The following is a 12714-nucleotide window of genomic DNA, read 5'->3' on the forward strand; positions in this document are numbered from 1 at the left end:
TATGCCTTTTTTTAGTTGGAAGCAGTAATATTTTAATTTAATATTGGGGTGAAAAAGAAGTACTCTTGATGATATCTATAATTAACAACGTGACTAATGCCGACCCTGAAACGTGATGTAAACTTTAGTGCATGTCTTCACGGGATTCTCGTGTAAAGAATTGAATAGATTCCTGCCAAGACAAAGTAAAGGTATATATCACACGCCCATACCACACCCTACGTAACACCCTTGTCAAGAGATAATTTTCTGATACTATTTTACACGAGTAACAATTTTAGCTTGTGTAAAGAAGATTGTCATTTTTTGGTTATAAACTATAACATTGCATAGGAAACACACGTAGAATCATGACACGCATTTTAGTAAGTATTAATTAATATTGGGGTTAAATTAATTTTTTTTTAATTATGGCTTCTATGATGCAAACAAATACATTCATGTTTTAAAATACTTTGAAATTACCAATGTTCAAAGCACTTACAAATAACATTTCGTTCTGTTCTTTCACTGAGATGACGCTACAGTTACATCTATTGCACCAGGTTAAGCAATGGTTAATGTTTAAAATCAATCGGTAGAAACGCAATATGCAAAATTAGCAGGTTTAAGAATTTTATTTATTTACTACTTAAATACCAAATATGCATCCATCAAATACCGTTATAATAAACTATTTTATGAGTGTTATTTAACAATGTTAGGCGTCTGGAGGCAGAACAGTAGGATCTGAGATAATATATATTACTTGTTTTTTCAGGTATTAGTATGTATGTTACTGTTGGTGTTGGAAACAATATCATATCCAGTAAGTAGACGTAAAAGGCAGTATGATTATTGTAGTAGTTATTATGACTATGAAGCAAGACAGCAACAATATGAAGAAGAATATCAACAAGAAGTAGAAAGGGAGCAACAAGAAGAACAACAATATGAGTACGAACTTCAACAAGAAGAACAACAATACGAATATGAAATGGATCAGGAATTGCAGCAGTATGAACAGCAGATGCAAGATGAGGAACAGCAGTATGAACAAGAATATGAACAGGAAATTCAACAAGAATATGAACAAGAGCAACAGTATGAACAACAATACGAAGAAGAGAGGCAACAAGAAGAACAACAGGCTTATGAGTATGAAATGCAACAGGAAGAACAAGCATATGAACAAGAAATGCAAGCCGAGGAACAGGCGTATGAACAAGAAATGCAGGCAGAAGAGCAGGCCATGGAAGAACAAGCTTACGAACAGGAAATGCAGGCCGAAGGTCAAGCTTACGAACAAGAAATGCAAGCAGAGGAAGAGGCTAGAGAGGAAGCTGCCGACGAAGCTGATGTACAGTGAACGTTACGTTAGTATATAATAATAAGAATAATGTATTTTTATTAATTATTAAACGATTCTCACTGACAAATAATTTCTTAATTTAAGAGATTCTAATAACTGCAAAAGTAGGGGGTGGGGGTCGTTGTGGCCTGATTATACCTGTCTTTACGACGTAAGATCTGAAGATTTTACAGATAGGGAGAGAAGAGACGCTACAAACACGTTTGATTTTAAACTTTTTGCCTCGAATGACCAACATCTTACATTTACCCGCACACGGAAGCTATCGCCTAAAGGAGAAGTACACGAATGAATTCTGCCTCAGCTGGTGGCTCGTGTGTGCGCCGGACTTAAACCAATTTTCCGTTGTCGTAGCAACACCTGACGCCTTTCCAGTGAGGCGAGGGTATTATTGACTAACTGGTATCCCTGTCTTCTATGATTTCAGCTTTTTTCGCCAATACAGGTATATTATAAATTACCTTATAATACACACATTGGAAAACTCTAGTTAAAAGAAAATGATAATAAATATGCCTAAACTGAAATATAAGCTAAGAGCACAACTTTACAAAAAAACCATCTTTATCGTAATATTGTTTCCTTTTCAATACAAATGCATGTTCACATAACTATGTTCCATCCAAATCGAAATGAACCTAAGCTTTTTAAAGATTATTAACCTGTCAAAACACAAATCATCGAGACGTTTTCGAAAATTTCCAAGATCTCTTCATCACAAAACGCACATGATAAGCTATAAGCCAAATTGGATGAAACTTATACATATGCTGATCTTGACACAATTTATCTTGTCAAAGCGCTGTTACCAAAACAATGAAACATCATCTCATTTGAACTAATTAAGGATTTCATCATTTATATATCAATTATAAGTTTCGGCAAACCCGGATCAAAAAGCAGCTTTTATCATGCTTTCTATCAATGTCGACGGACGGACACACTTTTCCATTTCCCGATTCTGTAATCCCAAACGTCCTTTAAAACTATAAAAAATTGAATGTGATTGTAGGTCAGATACACAAACCTCTTCAAGACTATAACGTATCATTAAGCTTACTGGTGTCGTGATTATTTAAACCAATTGACTATCAAGGCGGCACCATCAAATCACAATCCATGTTGTGTTAGTTTTTTCAACTGTGTTAAGGAAATTAAGGGTGTCATATGGTACGTTGTAAGTTACTTCCCAGCATGTGTGCTGTATTATAGTATCATATTATTCCCTTCAAGTTCATATCTGCCAAACCTTTTACAAATTGCATATCAAAACAGTTCAAAACAAAAGAAACTTCAGATAAAGGGTACGTCACGTAGTAAGAAAAACAATTATAAAAATTTTGAAATATAAAATGCAGGAGCTGTCATCGTTATGCATAAAGCATCTGGAAAGCCAGTAGCAACCATGAAGAAACGTTTATTGGTAGGTAATTTTCTGTTTATTTGGTCTTTTTTTTAAACTTTATTCAAAGAGATTTAGTCGGAAAGATATTTGTTTTACCATTTGTTGGCGTTCATTTTCATGTAAAATATCCTTAATTATGCAATTAGATAATAACAGGTCATAATAGATTACATTTTTTTACATAGATTACATAGATTTATTATCATTTCGCATTATGTTATTACCAATACTTCTAATATCGTTATTTATTGTTCCCTAGTTGGCCGCATTTTTGTTGCATTCATATAATTTCAGTTAGACATGTTTGTTGAGCTTCAAGATTCGTAAACTTCAAGGCTTGTTGAACAGCTTGTCGGAGTTGCAGTATAAATATAGACCTATCTTAATCGAAATATATATCATATGAAATTGTGATGTTACGTTTTTATCTAATTTATCTTTTTGGTTTCAGATAGTAACCTATATATTGATAATAGCACAAGTAGTTTCATCTATCAAACATTTACATAGACAGAAACGACAGGGAAATTCAGATTATGATTATCAGTCTGAGCAAGATGCTTCACAGAAACAAGCTGAGGAGGAACGAGAACAACAACAGCAAGCTGAAGAAGAACAAGAGCAGCAAGAAGAAGAGCAGCAACAAAGAGATCAAGAACAACAGAATAATGGCGGTCGATATAAAAGAAGTATGGTACACAATGCAGAACCGTTATGGAACCCATAACAGACAACTTAATAATCAAACTTGTGTTTAACACTGTTATATCATCTAGCACTACCCAATCTAAACGACACCGTGTTTGATTAAATATTATAATTAGCAACTGAACAGTTCAAGATTACTAGATCTTACAATCTGAAAATCTACAATTATTTAAGAAGTGCAATAAAAGTTTAAGACAAGCCAATTTCGAAAGTTAATTTAGAGTTGTTAATTTTGCTGTTCAAATGCTCCTCAATAATAAATCAGGAATAGATTCTTGAAAACAAAAGCTTTTCTCTTGCACAGTATGAATATATTTGTCACAGCATTAACCTTATGAAAAATGAAACCATACAAACCCGCCGGTAAGTAGTAATATTTAATTGTAGGCCTGATTTTCTTTCAAAATCCTACTTCGGTATACTAAGGCCATATAAAGAACAATATACAATACTCAATACCCATGCCCGTTCATTGAAAACCAGCAAACTCAAACTAATGTACAGTGTATCCTATACAAATCTAAAGTCCAATCTAAACTTTAGTTTACCAAATTTCATCTCTCAAATGCCAACGATGTCAAAATCCTATCGGCGAACGCACGTCAGTTGTTTCTTATTTTGGCCGGGACAAAAACCATTTATCAAAAAGGTTTGTGATCCAACATCCAGCATACCAAGTTTTGTCTAATCCAATCAAATCAAAAAGATAGGTCTTTCCACTATAGAAAACGCCACTGATTTTAGTAAGGTTAATGTTTCCAATTACATATTTCCTAACAATGGACCGAAACAGTTAATCAAATTTTCGGAGTTTGCGAAATTCTCAATAACACCACATGTCCACCAACCTACTGCAAAAGAGAATTACAAGAGTATACATTTTCTTGATACCACTGTCTACAAAAGAGATTCCATAGCAGAAACAAATGAACTGGAAATTTGAAAGATACTGATACTTAACTCATGTAAAAGAGCTCTTTTTATCCAGATTAGTATTCCTTTTCTGGTATAACCAAAGATTCCAAACAAACTTGTACGATTGTTTTCTTCAAACTGTAAAAGCGTCTGTATTCTGAATGAATTTAACATAGAAATTCCACCTTAGTGGAGATAGATAAGATAAGAGCAAACTTCATGCCAAATTGCCCCTTTTCAATGCATGTCCCTTCGTATCCGAAAGATACGATGCGATCCGATGCTTCCCACAGTAATATTAATATCCATGGAAATCAAAATAAATATGTGCCGGTTAGCTTGAGGGCTGGCAACTGTTTTAAATACACAAACTACTATTGTGACTACTGCTAGGGTTAGGTTGTAACATTGCGGTTAAGTAATGTTTTGAAAGCACAGGCATGCAGGCTTAACCTCTCGTGAGAGAATATTGTTTATGCAGTTATTCTAATAATATAACAATTTGAATGTATGAAGTGAAAATCCATAATTTTCAGAATCTGAAAATAAAAGAAGTGTTAGGTTGAGGCTCCTGTTCTAAATACATAAGTTGCTATTGTGACGATCCACATACACACAAACACCACATCCCCAGAAAAATATAAAATAGAATGATATGATGCACACATACTATAGAATTTCCTAGGAATGAAATGGGTACAAAAGATGAGAGTGCATCCTTCTGTGGAGGCAAGTGCTCCTCCCATACCCACCAGTGGCGTAGCCAGGTTTACGAGGTTACCCGAGGTTGCCCGAATTTCTAACACAGTTATGAGATTTTGAGATTTTTGAAAACATGCCTCCAGGGCTGCGTGGGGCGGGTAACCCCTTAGGCCCCCCCCTCCCCCCCCCCTTTTTGGGCTCCGCCACTGATACCCACAATGGCACCGCCACTGATTCACCCGATCTTTCAAATGATGTCGCTATATCTCACTCCTTCCTTTCCCCTTCCTACTTTTTAAGATGTCCCAACCCTTCCCTCTAGCCGACTTATATTTCTCATTTATTTCATTTATAGTTGCCCACCTCCCCTTCATTCTTTTAATAGATGTCCCTTCCCCCAGCATTTTTTAAATGTTACAAAAGGGAAAAGATCTCTATGTTTAATCCTATAAGGGATGAATTATAGGATGCTCATTATAGTACACTAGAGGTTAGAAACCTTAAACCATTAAAAAGTCTTGATTAACGAGTCCTTTCTAGTCAGTTCAAAAATTGTTGATTGGGTACGTTCGATTTGTCTACTACTTAATGCTTATTGTTTCTACAAGTGTCTATACAGATAGAACGTACGACCAATCGAACAAATCCTCAACATATCTCTACACTCTATTGTTTTAGATCCAAACATGGATGTGAGCTGAAATCAGTTGTTAAAAAAGGAACAGAAAGCGACATACGGTTCTGCAAATTTATGTACCTGTTCCTTTGGAGAACGGTTTATTGGCGTGATATCTCGCTCTCTGAGTCTCCGATATGACCGGTGGCCTTATTATGTATGTGTTTTGGTACGAGGTTTTGTTGCCCCATTGCTCCTGCTAGAGATTTCGACTAGTGAAGTGGATTAGCTGGTACCCATGCTTAGTCCCAGATGGTATGTGAGCGAATGATTCACTCCCACGTATCCAGCTCAGGTTTTGAGAGGGTTATGTAAGGTGGTAAATTGGGTGAGCATAACACTGAAATACGACCAGCAGCTCAATCCTGGGTTGCGGAATGTTAACGAAAGCCGAACTGAACCGGTGCATACTGGAGATATGGGTTTTCTGGTGGTTAGGCTTGAGTGGGTGTTAGGGTCGGATTATTAGACAAGGTTTAGCTAATAATCAATGTAAGGTAGGGCATCATCTCATACTGATATTAGCTCTATTGTAGCCACTCCTTGCATAGTTAGGAAAGGGCTTGCATACTATACATGTATATCAATATATTGGAAAAAATCCTTTTGCGGCATGACATCACTGTGTATTTCTATATTCGTCCAAGTATAGCTTCCGAGGTGACTTTTGCACTAAGTCGGACACAGGTTTCCATTGATGTCCGAGACTCATCTATGTTTTTTCTGTCTGGCCAAGTCACTGTGTACGGAAGATTAACATGTCATAGTTAAAAATCTCTGTATATGTAATAGTATTTTATAATTATATATTATATTTTGTAACACTTTGTTTTTATTTAGTCTTTACACAATCTCACGTACTCCCCTCCCTTTCCGCCTTAGTAAAGAGCACATTTTTTAGAGAGTATTTGCAAGCTGGCCTAAATATCCAAGTGGCAATTGGTTGTCCAAAGAATTCTCCCCTACTTTGACTTCAAACTGATCGAAAAGTAGTCACAGTGTTTTAAAAACAGCATTTTCTACTCTGAAATCAACGCCACCTTAAATCCCCAAAAGAGAATGGAAGCCGTTTGACTGTAGAGAAGTAACGTTTTTGATGGGCTGATTGTATATGCTAGAAAACTGGTTAAATTACAAAGAAGACAACTAATATCAGAAAAAAGAAAAGAAATTGTCATTTAATATATTATCATGCGATAGACGTCAAAATATCTCAAATATGTCAAAACCTTTCCAGCGCATAGTCAAATCATGTCAATCAAATAGGTCAAAATATATCAATCAAAAAATAACATCTGTCAAATTAATCATGACAGGTCTACGAAAACGTCAAAATATGTCCATATTGGCTGCAAGGGTAAAAAGATGATGAGTACATATATTGTGCTTTAAGCAATAGTAAAGTGCTCAATGCTCAATTTTGAGACAAATGAAAATGGGTAATGTTACTCATGAATAGGAGATAGCTATTTAAAACAAGATATAGTACTAAAATATCAACATTTTTACATTGGTAGGAATTGTTTTCAATGATACATTTTCTTCTTAAACGATGTACAATGGCTGGTATGAATGAAAGGGAAATCGAACAAGGTGCCAATTATGAGAGTCGACTATGGAAACATGTCCTATGTCTACACAAAAAAGATGAGCATATTCCAGAACCCAAATGACAATGTTTTTCAATAATAAATAAAGATTATCAGAAGAAAATTACAGTCAACCATGACATCTTCCTTTCCCTGAAAACTAATTAGACAGGCTGCGTTGGCGAGCGTCTCTGCAAATGCACTCACGAGTATTTATGACTTAGCCTTTTCAAGTACAAGTGATCTCGCATGTTTGATAAGCTAATTTATGACTGAATAAAGTCACATAGCGATTCCTTAAATTGGTACAGCACAATTTAAATGGCAGTTATTTTGATAAAGAATAACATGAGAAATATTATGTCGGTTACGGCATATTGGTAATCTGTTTTGTTACAACTTCTAAATATAACAGCAAGAAATTAGCAATATTAATAAACTTTAAAAGGCATCAAAGAGTCATCAAACTTTTTACATTTGTTTAACTTAAACCTTGCTCCATGTGTCTTATAACTGGTATCAAAAGCTCGTCCGCCCATGGATTTAAATAAATTGGGTTATGGAAAATAACGACAGCAATTCAGGTCGAATTCAGGGAATATATGCTCCGATAAGAGTAAAAATTCGTACAGTTAATATATGTTGGCATGTTGGTACAATTGACCATCGTAATACCCCTTAACTTTTTGTATTCTTAAAACAGAGCCAATGCACTTCACAGGAAATAGAAGATTTTACAATTTACGCATTTGGATATTCTCGGCTGCAAAGGTCATTCACACACCAAGAATCGCCATAATTTTCCATTTGTTCTTAGTACTGGCATTGGTCAATTCAAAGCTAAATGACGAAAACTTAATTATAAAGGTAACATATCTGCTCGTATTAACAAGTACAAATTGTAACCTGTGATAACTCAAGATAACACAAATGTTATTCCCTCCCTTTATTTTCAAAAATACATATAGCACACAAAAGCAAATAAATGATACAAATATAATATAACATTTCAACCCAATGTTTTAAAAGTTCAGAAAGTATTCTCTATTTTGGATTGTTGAGTCATCATGACATAAACAAAGACATGTAGCTATAATGTGTGTTTCTTGGAGACTTTACAGCTGGGAAGGACATCTAATGAATAGATAAGCAAAGTTATTTGTGAATAATCCAGAAAGAGCTAAAAATAAAAACACGAACAGTCTACTCTATATCTTTAGTTATGCAAGCCAATTTGTTTGAATTTGAAACAGGGTACATTTCAGCAAATATATTTAAACTAATCAAGCAGTCGATACTGTTTCTGAGTTAGTGACGGTTGTTGATGTTTCTACAGTGGTGGGTTGATCTGTTGTGTCCCAATTAAAATCAGCAATTCCATCGTCGAATTGGTAATCGTCATCATAGTCATAATAGTCATTATATTCGACAGTAGCTGCCAGTAACTGAGTCCCTAAGGCATCAACTCGATCTTGAAGGAGTAGTCGGAAAATCATGTCCAAAAAATCTAAACAAGAATACTGTTTGACGGTTGGATATGTTTTTTGAGGTTGTACTGTCGAATAGGTCGGCAGCTGTTGGGAAACTGGATACGGCTGTGGAGATGAAACCGGATAAGTTTGTTGTGTCTGAACAACTGAATAAGCCTGTGGAGGCACAACATGGTATGCCTGTGGTGCCTGCACTAATGGGTGAGCTACGGCACCAGAATTAACTACATAGGTGTCGGGTCTAGCTACTGTAGATGGATATTGACGGGCTGCCATGTTAACAGGATAAGTCTGTGGATAATGCTGGGAAGAAACTGCTACCGGTAAAGCTGTATACATCTGATTTTGAGGAACACTTCGTTTCTGTCTTGTACTACGACCATAACGATAACCACCGCCATAATATCTTTCTGCTGCTTCTCTTGCCATTTCTTCCTCTTGTTGAACATAGGCATCCTGGGCAGCTTGTTGCTGTTGGTTATATTCATCTACTTCTCGTTGGTACTCGTCCTGAACCTGCTGTTCATATTGTTCCTCTGCAGCTATGTATGCATTTTGTTGTTCTTCTTCATATCGCTGTTCAGCCTCCCTGTATGCGTTTTGCATTTCTTCTTGATATTGGTTTCCATACTGTCTCTTTTGTCGACTCAACTGGGAAGCCGGGGCTGATAATACTGTACTACCAATGAAACATACGGATACTACCTACAAAATTAGACACATTCAATCATATCAACGCACCCATTCTTTGTAATTGTAATTGTTTGTAATTAAATGCAATATTCTTTTTTTTTTTTGACATCATAGGTACTGGTTATGGAATACCTTGACCATTCTGAAACAAAAACAACTTGGTAGCTTTAAATATCAAAATTCCAATTGAAGAAGACCCTTATAGGTGACTGAATAATGAAATATAATAAACTGAAACTTACGAATATTAAATTCATCTTTCTGGATACTAAGACTCTGTCGGGCTGAAAACAATTCTGAAAACTGGCCTTTTGAATCAAAGACAAGTCTTTTATAGACGATCTTTTCGGAAAGGAAAAAAAATTCACGCAAATCCTCCATTCACTCCTCAATTGGAACACGTCTCTTTTCTGCTCCATATACATGTAGATTCTATTTTCGTAATATGGCTGGTTTGAAATAATAGAACGGGTGGTACCCCCTTATCGATGAGTAAGAAAACGCCCCAGTTTCCAATGGTAAAAGTCACGTATAGAAACTCGACAGAGGTAATATTCGGGCACCATACTAATCCGTACCTAGTCATACTAAAACAAATGTTCTTGTGATGTTTGTATTGTGAATTTAAATAAATTTGCATTGCATGTCTACTGTTACTACAATCATGTTAATCATATATTAAATAAGACTTCATCCATAAACCGACTAGGAATAGGAATTGTTTCAACAAACGCGAACCTATGACCCATAGAAATTATTGACTTCAATGGTGTCCTCTTACTGACATTGGACCAGTGGCGTTTCTGTGCATTTTTTGGTAAAGTGAAAATGGGTGGGGGGTGGGGTGTCGGGCGTTGGCGTTGACAACCATAGTCGACATGTACAATGAGGAGAAGTTCGAAAGTGTTGGCTCCAAAGCCGAGCCCCGATAGTAAATGAAATGGTGCTTTGCTACCTATTTGTCTGCACCTGAAGACTTGAAAGTTCATCAATGTTTGCAATGGTTAAATTTTGCCCAGAAAACGGCATTGGGTTATTTTTTTTTTCGATTACATTTAACGTGAAGAACCTCTGTGTATTTATATATAAATCACTGAAACACCGCGGCCCCTACTGATTGGGGCCGGTCTCCTTTGTATAATTTACTAATTGACTAGAAAGATCTTTGGGCAACTCTCTTCAGTTTTCGTAAAAAGTTGGTTGCAGAGTAATAGCGAAGACGATAGGGGAGACGGAATTGAATATGATTATAAGTTTACACCTTTACATTTCGAGTTTAGATAGCAATAAATAATGAATCATGATAATGAACAACTTTCTGGAACAATTTCAATTTTGATGGAAATCATAGCCCTTTGTTCTTAAAAGTCCTACAATTAAATTTTTGTACAAATTAAAGATGCATCCTCATTGCAATCTGAAATTTGATAAAGTCAACTTCGTACATATTTTTGGGTTTTCCAAGCTATTGATGTCTTCAAAGCAGTAAAGCGCTGGACAGGAGTTCTCCAATCTTGAATCTAAACACTTTATTTAATTTGAGTCTAGCTATAATACGCAGTGGAACGGTATGCTCGATGATTCTGCTGATGGACAAGGTCAGTTTTAATGCGATTAGCTTAAAGCTCTCTGGGGTCGGTTTAAGACTTTATTATAATTGATATTTATTATAGTGAAGACTGAGGCTTGAATTGCTAGATGGTCACTTTCCTTCAAAGTGACCGTGCAGCTGTTATTTAGCATATTCATAATCCCACAGCACAGCAGCTATTGTTTATTTTGTATATTCGTTATTTTGCAGCATAGCTTTCAATGATTATTTGGTATATCTGTTATAATATAGCAAGGCTTTAAATGTTTCACTATTCATTATCGAACATCATAGATTCTGACGTTTATTTTGTATATTGATTATTCTATTGCAATGCTCGTAAAGTTAATTTTTATTGTAATTATCATTCGGCAAAGCTTCAATCGTTTATTTGGTATACTCTTTGACCTACAGCATTGCATCCACATTCATTAACCTTCAGAATTTATTTCAAACGTTTATTTGCAGTATTTATTTTCATACCACATAGCCTCTAACGTTTGTTTGGCAAATTCTGCAGCACATTTATTTTTAATATTCATTAACATGCAGAATACCTTCCTAACATTTATTTGGGAAATTCGTTATCTTACAACTTTTTCGGTTTTTTTAGCGCCTCATGTATGGTCAAGAAACTTAACCCTAGCAAGCACTTTTCTTACAAAAACAATATGTCTTAATTTAAAGATTATAGGTATTCATAAATTCTTAATTACCATTTGAACTTTGCTTGTGCAAGTATATTGGTTTAATTTGGAATGATTATTGGAAAAACTTGGGCACGCAGAAGAAGACTTAATGTATTTGCCCTTTTAAAAAAAACCTAACAACTAACTAAGAAATACATCATTATTTTTAGATTTATTCAAAAATGACTGTTAAAGTATAATACATCAATACAATCACATTATCTTCCAAGTCCACCATAATATGCATTTGGGTCATAAGGTGCTGCAGCTCCGTATGCATTTGGATCGTACGGTGCAGCAGCTGCATATGCATTGGGATCGTACGGCGCAGCGGCTGAATATGCATTTGGATCGTAGGGAGCATATGGATCATAAGCTTGTCTTCTCGCCCTTCCGAGCTTAGTATCTGCGGCTAGTACCATAGCTGTACAGCATACCACGAGCTGAAAGGAAAAACAATTGAGCATTATTAGTTAGAAGTATTTTAATATGTCATTCTCAGCATTCCAATAAAATTGGACTGATAAAATTCAAATATTTTACACTTACTATTGTTAATCTTAACATTATGTGGTTGAAAATACGCTCTGTAAAGTTAGTCGGATCTGTGAAATTGCATCTGAAAGGTTAAGTTCTTGACTTCAATATATACTTGCAGTATTTTTTTTCAAGATTTTTAATTCAAAAATATAAATGTTATTTTTGGATTTGTTCATGTGTACCACTTCTTATAATCCAAAAGAAGTTATTTTCAGCAAAATTATAACCAGCTTGTGGATCAAAATAGCTTTAGCGCAATAAAGCTACAGAGACCAACAGCAGAGTAATCGTGTTTTTACGGAATTATTAATACAGTAGATCAGCTGAACTGAGAAACCTGTTCACATGTTAGAGATGAGGAAGTG

General features: G+C 35.4%; 2 protein-coding genes across 2 annotated transcripts; one reads left to right on the forward strand and one right to left on the reverse strand.

Moving 5' to 3' along the window:
• Positions 1-350: 350 nt before the first annotated feature.
• Positions 351-1348, forward strand: LOTGIDRAFT_162256 (hypothetical protein; the record flags this gene model as incomplete). Its single annotated transcript, XM_009058215.1, has 2 exons — positions 351-365; positions 761-1348. 2 exons carry the CDS (start codon positions 351-353, stop codon positions 1346-1348), a joined length of 603 nt encoding a protein of 200 aa, XP_009056463.1.
• A 6930-nt stretch (positions 1349-8278) lies between these two features.
• LOTGIDRAFT_232905 (hypothetical protein) lies at positions 8279-9810 on the reverse strand. Its single transcript, XM_009058216.1, has 2 exons — positions 9772-9810; positions 8279-9541 (listed from the first exon to the last, which is right to left on the reverse strand). The coding sequence occupies exons 1-2, from the start codon at positions 9784-9786 to the stop codon at positions 8630-8632; spliced, it is 927 nt and encodes a 308-aa protein (XP_009056464.1). The 5' UTR covers positions 9787-9810; the 3' UTR covers positions 8279-8629.
• Positions 9811-12714: the final 2904 nt, after the last annotated feature.

The sequence above is a fragment of the Lottia gigantea genome (assembly GCF_000327385.1).
Source record: "Lottia gigantea unplaced genomic scaffold LOTGIsca_33, whole genome shotgun sequence".
In the NCBI taxonomy this organism is placed as follows: domain Eukaryota; kingdom Metazoa; phylum Mollusca; class Gastropoda; family Lottiidae; genus Lottia; species Lottia gigantea.